The sequence below is a fragment of the Salvelinus alpinus genome, chromosome 7 (genome assembly GCF_045679555.1).
Source record: "Salvelinus alpinus chromosome 7, SLU_Salpinus.1, whole genome shotgun sequence".
NCBI classification, from domain to species: Eukaryota; Metazoa; Chordata; class Actinopteri; order Salmoniformes; family Salmonidae; genus Salvelinus; species Salvelinus alpinus.
In genome coordinates this window covers 65,368,776-65,390,309 of record NC_092092.1, presented here as the reverse complement: position 1 = coordinate 65,390,309, position 21,534 = coordinate 65,368,776, and the positions used below count along the sequence as shown (strand labels likewise).

At 44.6% G+C, this 21,534-nt stretch overlaps 1 protein-coding gene across 2 annotated transcripts in view; it reads left to right on the top strand.

Moving 5' to 3' along the window:
- Positions 1-17,389, top strand: part of LOC139581477 (kelch-like protein 3) — a 31,563-nt gene extending 14,174 nt beyond the window's left edge. For both annotated transcript variants that reach the window (XM_071411272.1, XM_071411273.1), the window contains 9 exons: positions 3,584-3,700; positions 4,683-4,832; positions 5,168-5,285; positions 6,670-6,867; positions 7,369-7,470; positions 9,591-9,719; positions 10,664-10,804; positions 10,929-11,072; positions 11,259-17,389. In XM_071411272.1, coding sequence (XP_071267373.1) covers positions 3,584-3,700; positions 4,683-4,832; positions 5,168-5,285; positions 6,670-6,867; positions 7,369-7,470; positions 9,591-9,719; positions 10,664-10,804; positions 10,929-11,072; positions 11,259-11,287 — 1,128 coding nt within the window. In that variant the 3' untranslated portion in view covers positions 11,288-17,389. The remainder of the gene's footprint in view (positions 1-3,583; positions 3,701-4,682; positions 4,833-5,167; positions 5,286-6,669; positions 6,868-7,368; positions 7,471-9,590; positions 9,720-10,663; positions 10,805-10,928; positions 11,073-11,258) is intronic.
- Positions 17,390-21,534: the final 4,145 nt, after the last annotated feature.

The following is a 21,534-nucleotide window of genomic DNA, read 5'->3' as shown; positions in this document are numbered from 1 at the left end:
AGCATATAAATTCCGGTAACACTACTGCTGCTACTCTTGCTGTTGCTGCTGCTGTTGTTGCTACTGTTGCTGTTGCTACTGTTGCTGCTGCTGTTGTTGCTGCTGCTGCTGTTGCTACTGTTGCTGCTGCTGTTGTTGCTGCTGCTGCTGTTGCTACTCCTACTGTTGCTACTCCTACTGCTGCTACTACTACTGCTGCTACTCCTACTGCTGCTACTGCTGCTACTCCTACTGCTGCTACTCCTACTGCTGCTACTGCTACTGTTGCTGCTACTGTTGCTACGCCTACTGTTGCTACTCCTACTGCTGCTACTGTTGCTGATGCTGTTGCTTATGCTACTGCTGCTACTCATACTGCTGCTACTCCTACTGCTGCTACTCCTATTCCTACTGCTGCTACTGTTGCTACTCCTACTGCTGCTTCTCCTACTGCTGCTACTGTTGCTACTCCTACTGCTGCTACTCCTACTGCTGCTACTGTTGCTACTCCTACAGCTGCTACTGTTCCTACTCCTACTGCTGCTACTGTTGCTGATGCTGTTGCTGATGCTGTTGCTACTCCTGTTGCTGCTGCTGTTGCTGCTACTGCTTTTACTACTGCTGGCACTACTGCTGGTACTACTGCTGGTACTACTGCTACCTCTACTGCTGCTACTTTTGCTGTTGCTACTCCTACTGCTGCTACTGTTGCTGATGCTGTTGCTACTCCTACTGCTGATGCTGTTGCTGATGCTGTTGCTACTCCTGTTGCTGCTGCTGTTGCTGCTACTGCTTTTACTACTGATGGCACTACTGCTGGTACTACTGATGGCACTACTGATGGCACTACTGCTGGCACTACTGCTGGCACTACTGCTGTTACCACTGCTGGCACTACTGCTGTTACCACTGCTGGCACTACTGCTGTTACTACTGCTGGTACTACTGATGGCACTACTGATGGCACTACTGCTGACACTACTGATGGCACTACTGATGGCACTACTGCTGGTACTACTGCTGGTACTACTGCTGGTACTACTGCTGGCACTACTGCTGGCACTATTGCTGGCACTGCTGATGACACTACTGATGACACTACTGATGACACTACTGATGACACTACTGATGACACTACTGCTGGCACTACTGATGACACTACTGATGACACTACTGATGACACTACTGATGGTACTACTGATGACACTACTGATGACACTACTGATGACACTACTGATGACACTACTGATGGTACTACTGATGGTACTACTGATGACACTACTGATGGTACTACTGATGGTACTACTGATGACACTACTGATGACACTACTGATGACACTACTGATGGTACTACTGATGACACTACTGATGACACTACTGATGACACTACTGATGACACTACTGATGGTACTACTGATGACACTACTGATGACACTACTGATGACACTACTGATGACACTACTGATGGTACTACTGATGGTACTACTGATGACACTACTGATGGTACTACTGATGGTACTACTGATGACACTACTGATGGTACTACTGATGACACTACTGATGACACTACTGATGACACTACTGATGGTACTACTGATGACACTACTGATGACACTACTGATGACACTACTGATGACACTACTGATGACACTACTGATGACACTACTGATGACACTACTGATGGTACTACTGATGGTACTACTGATGACACTACTGATGACACTACTGATGACACTACTGATGACACTACTGATGACACTACTGATGACACTACTGATGACACTACTGATGACACTACTGATGGTACTACTGATGGTACTACTGATGACACTACTGATGACACTACTGATGACACTACTGATGGTACTACTGATGGTACTACTGATGACACTACTGATGACACTACTGATGACACTACTGCTGGCACTATTGCTGGCACTGCTGATGACACTACTGATGACACTACTGATGACACTACTGATGACACTACTGATGGTACTACTGATGGTACTACTGATGGTACTACTGATGACACTACTGATGGTACTACTGATGGTACTACTGATGACACTACTGATGGTACTACTGATGGTACTACTGATGGTACTACTGATGACACTACTGATGGTACTACTGATGGTACTACTGATGACACTACTGATGGTACTACTGATGGTACTACTGATGGTACTACTGATGGTACTACTGATGGTACTACTGATGGCACTACTGATGGTACTACTGATGACACTACTGATGGTACTACTGATGGTACTACTGATGGTACTACTGATGGTACTACTGATGACACTACTGATGGTACTACTGATGGTACTACTGATGACACTACTGATGACACTACTGATGACACTACTGATGGTACTACTGATGGTACTACTGATGGTACTACTGATGACACTACTGATGACACTACTGATGGTACTACTGATGACACTACTGATGACACTACTGATGACACTACTGATGACACTACTGATGACACTACTGATGACACTACTGATGGTACTACTGATGACACTACTGATGACACTACTGATGACACTACTGATGGTACTACTGATGGTACTACTGATGACACTACTGATGACACTACTGATGACACTACTGATGACACTACTGATGGTACTACTGATGGTACTACTGATGGTACTACTGATGGTACTACTGATGACACTACTGATGGTACTACTGATGGTACTACTGATGGTACTACTGATGACACTACTGATGACACTACTGATGGTACTACTGATGGTACTACTGATGACACTACTGATGACACTACTGATGGTACTACTGATGACACTACTGATGACACTACTGATGACACTACTGATGGTACTACTGATGGTACTACTGATGACACTACTGATGACACTACTGATGGTACTACTGATGACACTACTGATGACACTACTGATGGTACTACTGATGGTACTACTGATGGTACTACTGATGACACTACTGATGACACTACTGATGACACTACTGATGGTACTACTGATGGTACTACTGATGACACTACTGATGACACTACTGATGGTACTACTGATGACACTACTGATGACACTACTGATGACACTACTGATGGTACTACTGATGGTACTACTGATGACACTACTGATGACACTACTGATGGTACTACTGATGACACTACTGATGGTACTACTGATGACACTACTGATGACACTACTGATGGTACTACTGATGGTACTACTGATGGTACTACTGCTGGCACTACTGCTGCGGACCCACCACTCCAGGCCTCAGGCTCCACTTGCTAATGTGATTACAAAGCAAAGTAGCCTCCTCCTCTTCAACCGATGTACACAGCAACATGACACCAGCCCTGTCTCTATTATCTGGCCCCCGTCTCCTATCTATCCATTCACAGCTCTGATCCTATCTATCTTCAGGAGCAGGAGAGTGGAGGAGCAGGTTTGATGAGAAAGAGCGAGGGATGGTAGATGGCTGTCTCAGTCTGTGTTCAGATAAAGGAGGGGAGTCAGCATAAGTTAGATCCAGTTCCTGTTCCCCTCTTGGTAAATGTAATTAACCCTTTGTGTTCTCTCTTTCTCCTCAGGTATTTGAGGCCATTGTTGCATGGATAAAGCACGACAAGGAGGCTCGTCTGGAGCACATGCCAAAGTTGATGGAGCACGTTCGTCTGCCACTACTGTCTAGAGATTACCTAGTACAGGTGGGTCCTACTGTCCAGAGATGACCTAGTACAGGTGAGTCCTACTGTCCAGAGATGACCTAGTACAGGTGAGTACTACTGTCCTGAGATGACCTAGTACAGGTGAGTACTACTGTCCAGAGATGACCTAGTACAGGTGAGTACTACGGTCCAGAGATGACCTAGTACAGGTGAGTACTACTGTCCAGAGATGACCTAGTACAGGTGGGTCCTACGGTCCAGAGATGACCTAGTACAGGTGAGTACTACTGTCCAGAGATGACCTAGTACAGGTGAGTCCTACGGTCCAGAGATGACCTAGTACAGGTGGGTCCTACGGTCCAGAGATTACCTAGTACAGGTGGGTCCTACGGTCCAGAGATGACCTAGTACAGGTGAGTACTACGGTCCAGAGATGACCTAGTACAGGTGAGTACTACTGTCCAGAGATGACCTAGTACAGGTGGGTCCTACGGTCCAGAGATGACCTAGTACAGGTGGGTCCTACGGTCCAGAGATTACCTAGTACAGGTGGGTCCTACGGTCCAGAGATGACCTAGTACAGGTGGGTCCTACGGTCCAGAGATGACCTAGTACAGGTGGGTCCTACGGTCCAGAGATGACCTAGTACAGGTGAGTCCTACGGTCCAGAGATGACCTAGTACAGGTGGGTCCTACGGTCCAGAGATTACCTAGTACAGGTGGGTCCTACGGTCCAGAGATTACCTAGTACAGGTGGGTCCTACGGTCCAGAGATGACCTAGTACAGGTGGGTCCTACGGTCCAGAGATGACCTAGTACAGGTGGGTCACTCAGCACCACCATTCACCTTGTTGTCAGATAGCATGAATAATTAATCAAGCACCCACATGCTCCATCATACAAATCAAACTGTGATATTTGAAAACCCACTGCATTGTTTTATTCAAGATGTTGTACTTGACAAATGATGAACTTGTTTAATGTGTCTGTATTGCTCACTGTGCTGTGTCCTGTGGAGCAGATAGTGGAGAAGGAGGCCATGATCAAGAACAACAACTCCTGTAAGGACTTCCTGATCGAGGCCATGAAGTACCACCTCCTACCCGCTGACCAACGCCACCTCATCAAGACCGACCGGACACGCCCACGCACGCCTATCAGCCTGCCCAAGGTCAGACAACACTTGCATCACACACGGACACACACACACACGTTTGTTTTATTATCGTTGTGGGGACCAAAACATTTATTCCCATTAAAAAGTCGTATTTTCCTTAACATAACTTTAACCCCTATCTCCTAACCCTAAACCTAACTCCTAAGCCTAAATTTGCCTTTTTTACTTTACTTGTGGGGAACTGGGAAATGTCCCCACGAGGGAGAATGTTTCTTGTTTTACTATCCTTGTGGGGATTTCCGGTACCCTCAAGGGGAGCAATACAAGCCCACACACACAGTTATTTATACCCACTGACTGAACCAACCGGAGCCCTATTGTTGTGTTAGGTGATGATAGTGGTGGGTGGGCAGGCTCCTAAGGCCATCCGTAGTGTGGAGTGCTATGACTTCCAGGAGGACCGCTGGTACCAGGTGGCTGACCTGCCGTCCAGACGCTGTCGAGCAGGTAAACACACCTCCCTCTGGCCGCTACTACCTCTGAAATCACACACTCCTCTCTGACTTATCTGTTCTACTGGGGAAACCTAAAAGCCTTTAAATCAAATCAAATCAAGTTTATTTTATATAGCCCTTCGTACATCAGCTAATATCTCGAAGTGCTGTACAGACACCCAGCCTAAAACCCCAAACAGCAAGCAATGCAGGTGTAGAAGCACGGTGGCTAGGAAAAACTCCCTAGAAAGGCCAAAACCTAGGAAGAAACCTAGAGAGGAACCAGGCTATGAGGGGTGGCCAGTCCTCTTCTGGCTGTGCTGGGTGGAGATTATAACAGAACTATGCCAAGATGTTCAAAATGTTCATAAGTGACAAGCATGGTCAAATAATAATCATGAATAATTTTCAGTTGGCTTTTCATAGCCGATCATCAAGAGTTGAAAATAGCAGGTCCGGGACAGGTGGCGGTTCCATAACCGCAGGCAGAACAGCTGAAACTGGAATAGCAGCAAGGCCAGGTGGACTGGGGACAGCAAGGAGCCATCACGCCCGGCAGCCCCGATGCACGGTCCCAGGGCTCAGGTCCTCCGAGAGAGAGAAAGAGGGAGAGAAGGAGAGAATTAGAGAGAGCCAAGATTTTCAAAATGTTCATAAATGACAAGCATGGTCAAATAATAATCAGGAATAAATGTCAGTTGGCTTTTCATAGCCGATCATTAAGAGTTGAACAGGTAGGGGTTCCATAACAGCAGGCAGAACAGTTGAAACTGGAACAGCAGCAAGGCCAGGTGGACTGGGGACAGCAAGGAGTCATCATGCCCGGTTTGCCGTGACGTATGGTCCTAGGGCTCAGGTTCTCCGAGAGAGAGAAAGAAAGAGAGAACGAGAGAATTAGAGAGAGCATACTTAAATTCACACAGGACACTGGATAAGATAGGAGAAGTACTCCAGGTATAACCAACTGACCCTAGCCCCCCGACACATAAACTACTGCAGCATAAATACTGGAGGCTGAGACAGGAGGGGTCAGGAGACACTGTGGCCCCATCCGATGATACCCCCGGACAGGGCCAAACAGGAAGGATATAACCCCACCCACTCTGCCAAAGCACAGCCCCCACACCACTAGAGGGATATCTTCAACCACCAACTTACAATCCTGAGACTAGGCCGAGTATAGCCCACAAAGATCTCCACCACAGCACAAACCAAGGGGGGGGCGCCAACCCAGACAGGAAGATCACGTCAGTAACTCAACCCACTCAAGTGACGCACCCCTCCTAGGGACGGCATGAAAGAGCACCAGTAAGCCAGTGACTCAGCCCCTGTAATAGGGTTAGGGGCAGAGAATCCCAGTGGAGAGAGGGGATGTCTCTAATGTCTCTCTCTCTCAGGTGTGGTGTTCATGGCAGGGAGGGTGTACGCTGTGGGAGGCTTCAACGGCTCGTTGCGAGTCAGGACGGTGGACATGTACGACGGGATGAGAGACCAGTGGACCACAGTTCCCAGCATGCAAGAGCGGCGCAGCACTCTGGGGGCAGCCGTGTTGGGGGACCTGCTCTACGCTGTGGGGGGTTTCGACGGGAGCACAGGTACACAGTCCTACCCCGCTCTTCTCCCCTCGCATCACCACTGCCCAACACCAGTGTGTAGTCTAAGAAAGTGTGTTGTCTAAGTGTTCCAGCAGTCCTTTGAGAGCCAGTGGAGCGTGTTGCAGTGTGACTCAATGGAGCAGGGAACAGTAGTACCCCCAGGATGAATGTCTAGATTGTGTGGTTGGGCACAGTGGTGATGTCACCCTGACTTTATGTGATGCGAGAGAGAATTAGTGTTATTGATACAGTGGAGAGGAAAGAGGACAGGTGGGAGGAGAGAGCATTAGTGTTATTGATACAGTGGAGAGGAAAGAGGACAGGGGAGAGGAGAGAGCATTAGTGTTATTGATACAGTGGAGAGGAAAGAGGACAGGGGAGAGGAGAGAGCATTAGTGTTGGCCAAGTGTTGTGCCCTGCTTTCAGAAGGTAAATTAGAGCTGCTTTGTTAACTCTTTCTTCTCGCCCTTTTCCCTCCTTTCTTTTCTCCCTCCGTCTCAGGCCTGTCGTCAGTGGAGGCCTACAGCTATAAGACCAACGAGTGGATGTTTGTTGCTCCCATGAACACGAGACGCAGTAGTGTCGGAGTGGGAGGGGTGGACGGTAAGAGAAGAATAGTGTCAACAGTGCTTTTTATGAGCTTCTCCTCAGTGTCTATATAGAGCTTCTCCTCAGTGTCTATATAGAGCTTCTCCTCAGTGTCTATATAGAGCTTCTCCTCAGTGTCTATATAGAGCTTCTCCTCAGTGTCTATATAGAGCTTCTCCTCAGTGTCTATATAGAGCTTCGTGCGTGGCCATGCACGCCTCCAACTCAATCATCAAGTTTGCGGATGACACTACAGTGGTAGGCTTGATTACCAACAACGACGAGACGGCCTACAGGGAGGAGGTGAGGGCCCTCGGAGTGTGGTGTCAGGAAAATAACCTCACACTCAACGTCAACAAAACAAAGGAGATGATTGTGGACTTCAGGAAACAGCAGAGGGAGCACCCCCCTATCCACATCGACGGGTCAGTAGTGGAGAAGGTGGAAAGTTTTAAGTTCCTCGGTGTACACATCACGGACAAACTGAATTGGTCCACCCACACAGACAGCGTTGTGAAGAAGGCGCAGCAGCGCCTCTTCAACCTCAGGAGGCTGAAGAAATTCGGCTTGTCACCAAAAGCACTCACAAACTTCTACAGATGCACAATCGAGAGCATCCTGTCGGGCTGTATCACCGCCTGGTACGGCAACTGCTCCGCCCACAACCGTAAGGCTCTCCAGAGGGTAGTGAGGTCTGCAGAACGCATCACCGGGGGCAAACTACCTGCCCTCCAGGACACCTACACCACCCGATGTCACAGGAAGGCCATAAAGATCATCAAGGACAACAACCACCCAAGCCACTGCCTGTTCACCCCGCTATCATCCAGAAGGCGAGGTCAGTACAGGTGCATCAAAGCAGGGACCGAGAGACTGAAAAACAGCTTCTATCTCAAGGCCATCAGACTGTTAAACAGCCACCACTAACATTTAGCGGCCGCTGCCAACATACTGACTCAACTCCAGCCACTTTAAAAATGGGAATTGATGGAAATTATGTAAAAATGTACCACTAGCCACTTTAAACAATGCCACTTAATATAATGTTTACATACCCTACATTACCCATCTCATATGTATATACTGTACTCTATATCATCTACTGCATCTTGCCATCTTTATGTAATACATGTACCACTAGCCACTTTAAACTATGCCACTTTATGTTTACATACCCTACAGTACTCATCTCATATGTATATACCGTACTCTATACCATCTACTGCATCTTGCCTATGCCGTTCTGTACCACCACTCATTCATATATCTTTATGTACATATTCTTTATCCCTTTACACTTGTGTGTGTATAAGGTAGTAGTTGTGGAATTGTTAGGTTAGATTACTTGTTGGTTATTACTGCATTGTCGGAACTAGAAGCACAAGCATTTCGCTACACTCGCATTAACATCTGCTAACCATGTGTATGTGACTAATAAAATTTGATTTGATTTGATTTGATAGAGCTTCTCCTCAGTGTCGATATAGAGCTTCTCCTCAGAGTATACCAAACATTAGGAACACCTTAATAGTGAGTTGCACCCCCCCTCCTCAGAACAGCCTCAATTCATCGGGGCATGGACTCTACAAGGTATCGAAGGTGTTCCACAGGGATGCTTGCCCATGTTGACTACAATGTTTCCCACAGTTATGTCAAGTTGTCTGGATGGACCATTTTTGATACACGTGGGAAACTGTTGAGTGTGAAAAACCCAGCAGCGTTGAGGGTTCTGGACACAAACTGGTGCGCTTGGCACCTACTAACATACCCCGTTCAAAGGCACTTATATTTTTGGTCTTGCCCATTCATCCTCTGAATAGCACATATACACAATGCATGTCTCAATTGTCTCAAGGCTTAAAGCTTCTTCTTTAACCGGTCTCTCCCCTTCATCTACACTGATTGAAGTGGATTTAACAAGTGACATCAAAAAGGGATCGTAGCTTTTACCTGGATTCACCTGGTAAGTCTATGTAATAGAAAGAGCAGGTGTTCCTAATGTTTTGTCCACTTAGTGTCTATAGTGTTTCTGTGCCTGTGTATTTGTCAGTTTCCTGTCTGCGGTTGTACTTTGAGCATCTTTTTGTATGTGTTCCTCGTTGTATTCCTCAGTGGGTGTGTATTGTGTTGTACAGGGAAGCTGTATGCGGTGGGTGGCTACGACGGGGCGTCACGGCAGTGTCTCAGCACGGTGGAGGAGTACAACCCAGTCAGTAACCAGTGGGGCTACATGGCTGACATGAGCACCAGACGCAGCGGAGCAGGTGCAGACAGTCCTCACCATCAACAACCCTCTCCTTATCACAGACTAGCTATCCTACGTGTTTAGAAGCAGGCAATGCTACCTCTGTGCCGCACAGACACACTGCACTCACACTGTCAGTGTCCACAGAGACATGGGAGTGCTGTGACTTTAAGTCCAGGGAATGTGTAATGGAGCTGTGTAGTATGATATGTGGTATAGGACTATATATAGAGTTGTAATGGGCTCAACTAACCTCACACAGTAACTCTTACTGTCTACAGAGATCCTTGGAAATAGGCAAGGTGTCACAAGACCCAAGGTCTTGTACATAAACATATTCTATTGGGATGGTTTCTCTCTTTCCCAAAGGGTTCTGTCTTGTATTTCCCCTCCCATTCTGTTAGTTTGGTTCTGTGAGAGTGTTTCTGTCCCAGTGAAGGTTGTTGTTCTGGATGTGATCTGGTGGAGGTCCATTGGCCTCTCTGTGTGTGAGCCTCCTGGCTCTGAATGTGTTTGAGTGTCCTGTGCTCATTGTGCAGTCTGCTCAGCTGGCCAGAGGAAGTAGCACCAACACAATGCAGCCCGTTGATTCCTATGGACACTGCCTGGGTTCATCCAGGACTCTACTGCTAACTAACTTACTGGCAGCAGGAGCTAGGAGGGAACAGCACAACCATATCAGTGAAAATGAGACAATACTCACAGGATGTGGTTTTAATGCACTGCAAGCAATATTTTCTTTGCATAGGCATACACCGATCTAAACCCAATGAGCACTGAAATAAGATAATTGCCGTAGAGGTAGATGGCCCACTTAACAAGAGAATTACTGGAAGTGATCGCTCCTCCTTGTGGGTAGTTAATGGACTGCAGTTATTGCTGGGAAACATCTGTAGCTTGTGCAAGTATATGTGTTTGTGGGAATAGATATAACCAGACGTGTGTGTGTGTGTGTGTGTGCAGGTGTTGGGGTGCTAAGTGGGCAGCTGTATGCAGCAGGGGGTCATGATGGGCCCCTGGTGAGGAAGAGTGTGGAGGTGTACGACCCACCTAGTAACACCTGGAGACAGGTGTGTGACATGAACATGTGTCGGAGGAACGCTGGTGAGTAGCCTGATGCAACACACACACAGTCCCCTATGCCCAAATGTTCTGCATATCATTGTCTCTAGAGTGTGTGTGTGTGTGTGTGTGAGACTCACTAACCTCCTCCCCTGTGTTCATGCAGGTGTGTGTGCTATAAACGGACTGCTGTATGTGATTGGAGGAGACGACGGCTCGTGTAACCTCTCCTCAGTGGAGTATTACAACCCTGCCACAGACAAGTGGAGCTTCATCCCCACCAACATGAGCAACGGCCGAAGCTATGCAGGTAACCTTTCACCTTTGACCTTTCATACCACCTTTCAAATGCTTGTCTCTGCATCCAAACTCAGAACCTTCTCCTTTGAAGAATTAAGACATGTTGGTTGTGAGATGGTTTGGTGTTGAATGTGTTATGCTGCATTTAGTGTGTTATTAATCTATGTCCTGATATACCCTGCTATATCCACTCAAGGTGTATCCGTTATAGACAAGCCTTTATGACTATCAGGCCCCGACGGCAGCAGGACCCCACAGCCACAGGTAGCAATCAAAGGAAGCCACACAGACGTCTGATTTCACAGTCAACTCCATGGAGTAACACTAGCTTGACGGGTGGCTCAGGAGGGAGGGAGACCCCAGCCCGGACAGTGCTCTGCAGATCTGCTGTCTCAGCCCTGTAACTCTAACTGCATTCCTTCCAGGCAGAGTGGACCTGAGAGAGACATTGGCTTCCATGGTCAAAATGACCCCAAGACTCAACAAATCTGCCTGGATCAGAGTGTCTTAAGACTGGAGGGAGCCTGTTTTCCTACAGCCTCACAGGGGGCCATTTTGCTACATTAGTATTAGGAGGGCCTCACTCCCCTCAGACTCCTTACAACTGATCAGAGGGGGAAATAAACTGGCCTTGTTTTGAGGGATTGATTAAATGAGCTATGACCAAGAAGAAGGTTGTTGATTGGCCTGGGAAACTAGACTGCGGTCAGTCTGCGGTGTGGGACTGTGACTGTGCAGACACACATTGTGCTAACACGGGCCTCTCAAACCAACAATGAGCTCTGGCAGTGTTGTAGTACTTGAGTCTGACTCAAGTCACGATTTTCATGACTTGTGATTCGGACTCGGACTCGCCTTCTGGTGACTTGCATTTGCACTTGGACTGGATAGGCTACTATAATAAGGAGAATATTAGCAGCACTGGGTGCGCAGAGCATCGAGGGTTCTGTTCTCTAGCAGTAGGAAGGACGCGCCACACACAGCCTACATCAGCTGGTGAGCTGCGGGGGAGCAAGACCGGAAGGCAGGCTCCGCCTCCAATCATTGGCCGCTACACATCGCGCAAGCAACTTTCTTGCTTCCCCGTAACCATCAGTCACTAGCTTACTATTTAGCTTTGCCTGGTTAAGAAACACAAACTGGTTCATGAAATGTAAAACAGTACTAGTGTTGAGTTTAATAGTAAACAACATTGTAGCTATTTGTCTCTCTCTACCCTGAGGATAGAGAAGTAAGCTGTCTTTGAATTTGTCGTCTCGCTCTAGCCGCCCACTTTCCCCCCTGCATCCCATCGCCAGGGATGTATTCATTACGGAAACTGTTTACTGTTTAAGAACCAGGGGTGTATTCATTACGGAAACCATCTACCGTTTAAGAACCAAACGGAGAAACGAAACGGGGAGGGAACTACCTGAATTTGTCCAATAGAAACTCTTGTTTGCGCTTTCCGTTTGGAGTAAATGATTTGGAAAAGTTTTGCAACAGAATCGGTTTAATGGTTATACACCTGGTTCTGACAAGTCTCTCTTTAGTTTTCATTCTGCAATAAAAAACCTACTCAAATATCAGTGGGCAGTAGCTGAAAGCCTGACTTAATTTTTGTAGTAAATAAGTAGTGAAACACAGGTATAGATTAGAACTTGTGAGGTAGTGATGATTAGTAAGTGAGTTGTTTTTTTTTCATGAGGGAGTGGTGATATACTGCCATCTGGTGGCAACTAGAAACAATTACTTAATAAGACCTATTATATATTGATGGATTAGTGACTTGACTCATGACTTGGACTCGACTCGGACTTCAGCCATAGGGACTCGTGACTTGACTCGGACTCGAGCACAGGGGACTTGGGACTCGAGGTTTAGTGACTCGACTACTGATGTAGAAATGCACTGATGATCAGGTCAGTCTCTCTGTTCTCTATTGGAGACCTATGGACTGCAGGACTGCGGCACTATGGTCACTACCAAGGTGAAACCAACAGACTTTCACTGTCTGCAGCCTGATTGGGCCCTCCCTTTTTAATACCACCTGTACTACTGGTCTGAAGAACTCAGCAGGTAGACTGGAGGACCAACCTGGACCAGCATTCACCAGGAGCCACATGCCTCAAGTACAATTTCCAATTTTAAATCGATATTGTATTTTTTTGGATATTGGAATTGGCTGCAATGGGGCACCATGTTAATGTAGTGTTTTAAATGCACTGTAAAGACAACTGCAAAGTGATAACCAAGATGCACTCAGTCTTGACTTGGCGCACTCTATGTGCCATACTGTTTTCATAATGTGTCTGGGGGTTTGTTCACAAACCTTGTCTCTCTCTCTGAAGGAGATGTGCCAAATTGATGCAAAAACAACGTTAGACAATGAACACCGTGTCTAAGAATGAATGCATTATCACCTTTTTGTTTTGTATTAAGCTAATTTACTGTAACATGAGCAAAAGACTACTTCTGGATCAGGGCCAATAATTCTGGTTAACATTATTTCAAGCTCAGAACATCTTTTACCAGGGTTGGGTTAAATTCCATTTCAACTCTCATCAATTCAAGAAGCGAACTGAAGTTCAATTCATTAATTTAAAAATCCTCTTTGAAAATATAATTAAGCCACGATTAAATGTTCTCTTTTTGAATAATAATGAATCTCTTGACTTGAAATGGAATTGACCCCTACTGTCTTTTTCTACGCCTAGCCTATACTGTAATTTTTTCCCACTGAGATTCTGGTATTTTAAATTATTCTATATACTGCACGATCTGTAGGTTTACTATGGTTATGGTTAGCCACCCCAGAGCAATGTTGAAATATGCAGGACATAGGCAACTTGTATAATGTTAAGTATATTAAATATTTTATCAAGGTCAGTGAAATATTTTCTAAGGTTTATTGTGGATATTAAATGATAGTACCACCTTTAGAATTCTCTTGAGCATCAGTCCTCTGTTCAGGGAGTGGTTCCATTTGGGTACATGGTTACGTTGGTTCCATTTGGGTACATGGTTACGGTGGTTCCATTTGGGTACATGGTTACGGTGGTTCCATTTGGGTACATGGTTACGGTGGTTCCATTTGGGTACATGGTTACGGTGGTTCCATTTGGGTACATGGTTACGGTGGTTCCATTTGGGTACATGGTTACGGTGGTTCCATTTGGGTACATGGTTACGGTGGTTCCATTTGGGTACATGGTTACGGTGGTTCCATTTGGGTACATGGTTACGTTGGTTCCATTTGGGTACATGGCTACGTTGGTTCCATTTGGGTACATGGTTACGGTGGTTCTATTTGGGTACATGGTTACGGTGGTTCCATTTGGGTACATGGTTACGGTGGTTCCATTTGGGTACATGGTTACGGTGGTTCCATTTGGGTACATGGTTACGGTGGTTCCATTTGGGTACATGGTTACGGTGGTTCCATTTGGGTACATGGTTACGGTGGTTCCATTTGGGTACATGGTTACGGTGGTTCCATTTGGGTACATGGTTACGATGGTTCCATTTGGGTACATGGCTACGATGGTTCCATTTGGGTACATGGTTACGTTGGTTCCATTTGGGTACATGGTTACGGTGGTTCCATTTGGGTACATGGTTACGGTGGTTCCATTTGGGTACATGGTTACGGTGGTTCCATTTGGGTACATGGTTACGGTGGTTCCATTTGGGTACATGGTTACGGTGGTCCCATTTGGGTACATGTTTACGATGGTTCCATTTGGGTACATGGTTACGATGGTTCCATTTGGGTACATGGTTATGGTGGTTCCATTACTGTACATGGTTACGATGGTTCCATGAGGAAACATGGTTACGGTGGTTCTATTTGGAAACATGATTATTGTGGTTCCATTTGGGTACATGGTTGTGGTGGTTCTATTTGGAAACATGGTTATTGTGGTTCTATTTGGGTACATGGTTGTGGTGGTTCTATTTGGAAACATGGTTATTGTGGTTCCATTTGGGTACATGGTTGTGGTGGGTCTATTTGGAAACATGGTTATGGTGGTTCCATTTGGAAACATGGTTGTGGTGGTTCTATTTGGAAACATGATTATGGTGGTTCCATTTGGAAACATGGTTGTGGTGGTTCTATTTGGAAACATGGTTATGGTGGTTCCATTTGGAAACATGGTTGTGGTGGTTCCATTTGGAAACATGGTTATTGTGGTTCCATTTGGAAACATGGTTATTGTGGTTCCATTTGGAAACATGGTTGTGGTGGTTCCATTTGGAAACATGGTTATTGTGGTTCCATTTGGAAACATGGTTATTGTGGTTCCATTTGGAAACATGGTTATTGTGGTTCCATTTGGAAACATGGTTGTGGTGGTTCCATTTGGAAACATGGTTATTGTGGTTCCATTTGGAAACATGGTTATTGTGGTTCCATTTGGAAACATGGTTATTGTGGTTCCATTTGGAAACATGGTTGTGGTGGTTCCATTTGGGTACATGGTTATTGTGGTTCCATTTGGAAACATGGTTGTGGTGGTTCCATTTGGGTACATGGTTATTGTGGTTCTATTTGGAAACATGGTTATGGTGGTTCTATTTGGAAACATGATTACTGTGGTTCCATTTGGGTACATGGTTATGGTGGTTTCATTTTTCATTTTAATTTCTAGAACATCTGCCTCTTGTCATAGAACCAAGGTCCCCTCCAAATTACCATGAGCAGTTTTACTTTACACTTTCAATGCTACTGAAACTAACCTGGCTTTTTATTAACTTGGACTATGCAGCTGACTATGTGAGCCACCATTGTAAGATGTGGATTGGTAGGAGAGGTGTGTGTGTGTGTGTGTGTGTGACTCAGACTGGGAGTGTATGAGGATGACATCTGTAGTTGTCAGTGACTTTATTAGTGAACGCCATCAGCTCAGCAGCCATGTTTGTGGCCTTGTACATTACATTTCAAGCCACTTGTCATACGGAATGTAGGGCTACTTTCTGTATTGGTGGGAATAGTAATACACCATATATTTCTACTAGCTATCTACAGCATGTCACTGACAATCCTAGACTGAGCAGGGTCACAGGGGGAAGATCTCAATTGCATACTCCGTGTCCTCTTTCCTTGTCTCCTTCTCAAAACCCATTGGATGAGAAAACCATAGGACCCTCCCCTCTGACCTTCTCATCCAATGGGATTTGAGGAGCGAGGACGCAAGGAGTATGCAATTGAGATCTTCCCAGGGTCCCTCTGGAGAGGTGCAGACAGTGGTCAGCGCTGGACCACTCAGGGACCTGCACTGAGCCTGCATAACAACACCAGCCTGGGTTTACAGACCATGGGTGTCCAAAACCCTGTATGGCCTTACTGTGTCCATTCCACTCAACCTGTCCTCATATATCTTCAGCTGCTCGGTTTATGACCAATAAAAATGGCCTTGCATTTTAAGTGGGGGAAGTGTGGCCTTGAATCATTGTCTAACAGTGCGGAACATTAACACGATACTGTATGGGATCTTAGGATTCAGTAGGGACTGTGTATGGTGTTAATCTTTATATACAGTACCAGTCAGAAGTTTGGACACACCTACTCATTCCAGGGTTTTGCTTTATTTTTACTATTTTCTACATTGTAGAATAATAGTGAAGACATCAAAACTATGAAATAACACATGGAATCATGTAGTAACAAAGTGTTAAACAATTCAAAATATATTTTTTGAGAGCTTTCAAAGTAGCCACCCTTTGCCTTGATGACAGCTTTGCACACTCTTGGCATTCTCTCAACAAGCTTCATGAGGAATGCTTTTCCAACAGTCTTGAAGGAGTTCCCTGCTTTCCCTTCACTCTGCGGTCCAACTCATCCCAAACCATCTCAATTGGGTAGAGGTTGGGTGATTGTGGAGGCCAGGTCATCTGATGCAGCACTCCATCACTCTAATTCTTGGTCAAACAGCTCTTACACAGCCTGGAGGTGGGTTGGGTCATTGTCCTGTTGAAAAACAAATGATAGTCCCACTAAGCCCAAACCAGATGGGATGGTGTATCGCTGCAGAATGCTGTGGTAGCCATGCCGGTTAAGTGTGCTTTGAATTCTAAGTAAATCAGTGTCACCAGCACAGCAAACTGAAAAAGTGTGTGCGAGCAAGGAGACCTACATACCTGACTCAGTTACACCAGCCCTGTCAGGAGGAATAGGCCAAAATTCACCCAACTTATTGTGGGAAGCTTGTGGAAGGCTACCCGAAACGTTTGACCCAAGTTAAACAATTTAAAGGCAATGCTACCAAATACTATTTGAGTGTAGTGCATGTAAACTTCTGACCCACTGGGAATGTGATGAAAGAAATAAAAGCTGAAATAAATCATTCTCTCGACTATTATTCTGACATTTCACATTCTTAAAATAAAGAGGTGATCCTAAATGACCTAAAACAGGGAAATCTTACTCGGAGTAAATGTCAGGAATTGTGAAAAACTGAGTTTAAATGTATTTGGCTAAGGTGTATGGAAACTTCCGACATCAACTGTATATATGGATATATATTTTTTTACATAGATGTGGTGTCTGTCTTTTTGTGAAATATTCTATAATTCGACAATGATATATTACCATGATAAGAGTATAACACACTAGCAAGTTGCAATATCAAAGCTGGGATTCAATCCCATTGCCGATTTAGACAATGCACTATTTCCGATTGAGCCAACATATGCAGCGTTAACTGTGAATGTGGTCTCTGTGAACATTGCCTGCAGAAACATTGCCTTTAAAACTTGCATTGCGTGGCCTAAGGTTGTGTGTTCCAGTCCCGCAGGGATCCTATGTACACTGAACAAAAATATAAACGCAACATGTAAAGTGTTGGCCCAATGTTTCATGAGATTAAATAAAAAATCCCAGAAATTATCCATATGAACAAAAAGCTAATTTCTAATTTTGTTTACATCCCTGTTAGTTGGCATTTCTCATTTGCCAAGATAATCCATCCACCTGACATGTGTGGCATATCAAGAGGCTGATTAAATAGCATGATCATAATACAGGTGCACCTTGTGCTGGGGACTAAAGGCCACTTTAAAATGTGCAGTTTTGTCACACAACATAAGGCCACAGATGTCTTAAGTTTTGAGGGAGCACGCAATTGGCATGCTGACTGCAGGAATGTCCACCAGAGCTGTTGCCAGAGAATTGGTGTGCTGAGGAGTACTTCTGCCTTTAATAAAGCCCTTTTGTGGGGAAAACTCATTCTGATTAGCTGGGCCCGGCTGCCAGGTGGGTGGGCCTATGCCCTCCCAAGCACACCTAAGGCTGCCCAGTCATGTGAAATCCATAGATCAGGGCATAATGAATGTATTTCAATTGACTGATTTCCTTTTATGAACTGTAAGTAAAATCTTTGAATTGGTTGAATGTTGAGTTTATATTTTTGTTCGGTGTAGTTACTAAAATACTTTGGATAAAAGTGTCTGCTAAGTGGTAATGAGTAATTTAGAAGCTAGAAATGGAGACAGACGCGTTTGTCAAACTGTATTTGGAGAGCCTTATTTGGTCTATAGATACTCAATCATTAAACTATCAACCGCAACTGTTGATATGAAACAGTTTGCTCGTGTTAGGGTTGAACCGGGTTGTGGACATGAAACTAGGCCGTGTTGAACCAGAGTATGGACATTAAGTTAGGGTTGAGCTGGGATGTGGACATGAAGCTAGGGTAAGGGTTAGGGATAGGGTTGCGGTTAGAGTTGAGGTTAGGGTTAGGATTGAGGTTCTGCAAGGGTAAGGGTTATGGTGATGTTCTGGTAGGGTTAGGACTAGTATGTGGTGACAAACTCCCATTTGTACACACATACTCTGTCTTCTATGAAGTTTAACTCTGTAGTAAAAGGGTCATTTCTAGAAGACAAAGGATGATGAGGTTCTCCAACAATTCAGAGTAATATATATATCAGTATATTGACAAAACAAAAATGTGAAAGATATGCAGGTACAACCACACTAGCATAACCACACTATACACACATTTAGATCTCATATAGTACGACAGTTAAGAATAGCATTGTTAGAATCTAAACAAGGGGGCTCGTTAACACAGAGACAGACTAAGGAGCGTTTTTGGATGAAAAAAATGGAGTACTATTGATCCCACAGGTCTGAATAAGAAGTATTAGTGAAAGGCATGACCACATAGGATCCTCTTTCTCCATCTATTGGACAGTTTTGAGAAGACAGGTGGACTGGTTGTTTTTTTCCTGAAGATTATTTTTTCTGAAGATTATTTAAAAATATATTTTTATTTAACCTTTATTTTACTTTGAAGGGCTCATTGAGTTTTGAAATCTATTTTTCAAGAGCGTCCTGGCCAAGATAGGCAGCACCAAGTCATTACACAATTACAGACAGACAACATGAAAAACGAATCACAAGATCGAATTCACAAGAGTATAACAAAATCATAAAACAGCAAATTAAAAACAGTGACAGGTCAGGGAATCAGTCTCAAAATCCTTCATCAGTGATTTTAAAACACCAATCGGGACAAGTTCTTCCAGTTTAAAAGTATTTTGTAAGGTGTTCCAAGCCGATGGCGCAGAGTACATAAAAGACCTTTTACCAAATTCAGTTCGGACATTTGGAACAGTTAGCAGGATAAAGTCCTGCGAACGAAGAGTACCCACCACATTTCTGAACAATAAAAATGCCCAAATAAAATGGTAGTAAACCAAAAATGGCTTTGTAAATAAAGTATACCAGTGACTGAGCCTACAGATGAATAGAGAAGGCCAGCCAACCCTGGTATATAAAGTGCAGTGGTGTGTAAGGGATTTGCAGTTTAAAATAAATCTCAGTTCGCCATGGTAAAGAGTGTCAATTGATCTCAAACACTGAGCGGAAGCATTCATATATAAAATATCCCCATAGTCTAGTAAAGGCATAAATGTAGTTGATACTAGCCTCCTTCTGGCTTCAAAAGAAAAACAGGCCTTATTCCTAAAATAAAATCCTAACTTCAGTTAAAACTTTTTTGTAAATTGTTGAATATGCAATTTAAAAGAGAGGCCGTCATCAATTAAAATTCCAAGATATTTATATGAGGTTACAGTCTCAATCTCATTGTCCTGACCGGTAGTAATAGGTGAAAGGTTCAAAGGGTTCATTAGATAGAGGTTACTAGACCAGATCTTGGCTCTGCCCTTAACCTTCCTCTGGGAATGTTTTCACACTTCTTATACAACAACTTTTAGAAAGATGGATCCCTAGGAGCAATAGAATTAGAGAGCACATGCCTGTGCTTTGCTTGTCCTCTTTAAGGTCAATTTCCCCCTAGTTTAACCCTAACCCACCATAACCGCAACCCTAACCCTGGTCCTAATCTTTTCATAACCTCAACCCTATCCTAACTGCAACCCTAACCCTTAGAATGGCTTCATGTCCACACCCAGCTCAACCCTGACCTTAGCCATAATCTTAACCCAAACAAATTGTTGCACTTTGTAGTTTGAGGATCTATCTAGGCTGGGCGACTCTCCAAATAAAGCGTGACTTCAGTTTTACCCAAGTGTTATTGTTGGTTGTGAACACTAGAGGACAGCAGTAACACATAAAAAGACAACCTGGCCAAGCTCTTTCCCCTGGTAGTGTGTGATTGGCAATGACATTTTTTAATTTTTGTCTCAAGGATACATTGATCATTCACTACATTTTGTTAAAGATTCATTTGATAAAGCCTACATATGATCAGCTGATCAACATGTGCTATGGTAATTCAGGGGCCCAGGGAGATGGATTTATGTGTATCTCTAGACCTGTTTACACCTCCCTGGTGCTAAAATGGGTCCTTTGTCATGATCTTGTCTACATTCTGATTGTGCCCACATTTCAAGAAATGTCTGTTTTCCATCCACTGTGTCTGCATTGTGACCAGATATCCTGGCCCCTTCCTTTATGCAAATGATTTCACAGCTATTCTTTCAAAATAATATTGATTTATTGTAAGAAACGTATTGATGTAATCAGTCAATGATTTTAGGTGGATAATGATGATTTAAATGTTTTCTCTGTCCAAATCTGCCTACACTTGTAAGATATCCAGAGGTGGTCAGTAAGATCTAGTCACAATCAGATCACAATGTGTCTTTTGATTGTCTACACCTGCCTGAAAATGTGGGCACGATCAGGACAAAGGACACATGTTAAAAGCAGGTATAAATGGCGCTTCTGGTGTAATATATCACAGATTGAGCTTGTTCCAACTGTGGCCTTGCGTGCTGACCTCCATTCTCCTGGGTCATGGTCACCCTCTCCTCACAGACATCTCTGGCCTCCATAAAAACACATTTCAGCTCTTAATAGCCTTCACCTGACTCAATGGACTGCAAACCACCTAGTTGTTGCATGGATACTGGGCTTTATATGTTGCAGTACATTTGTCAATAAAGCTAATGTATTTGTATCTGGTTAATGTAACCTTTCCCCTCAGGTTGAACCCAAGAAGACAACTTCAGCAAAAAGG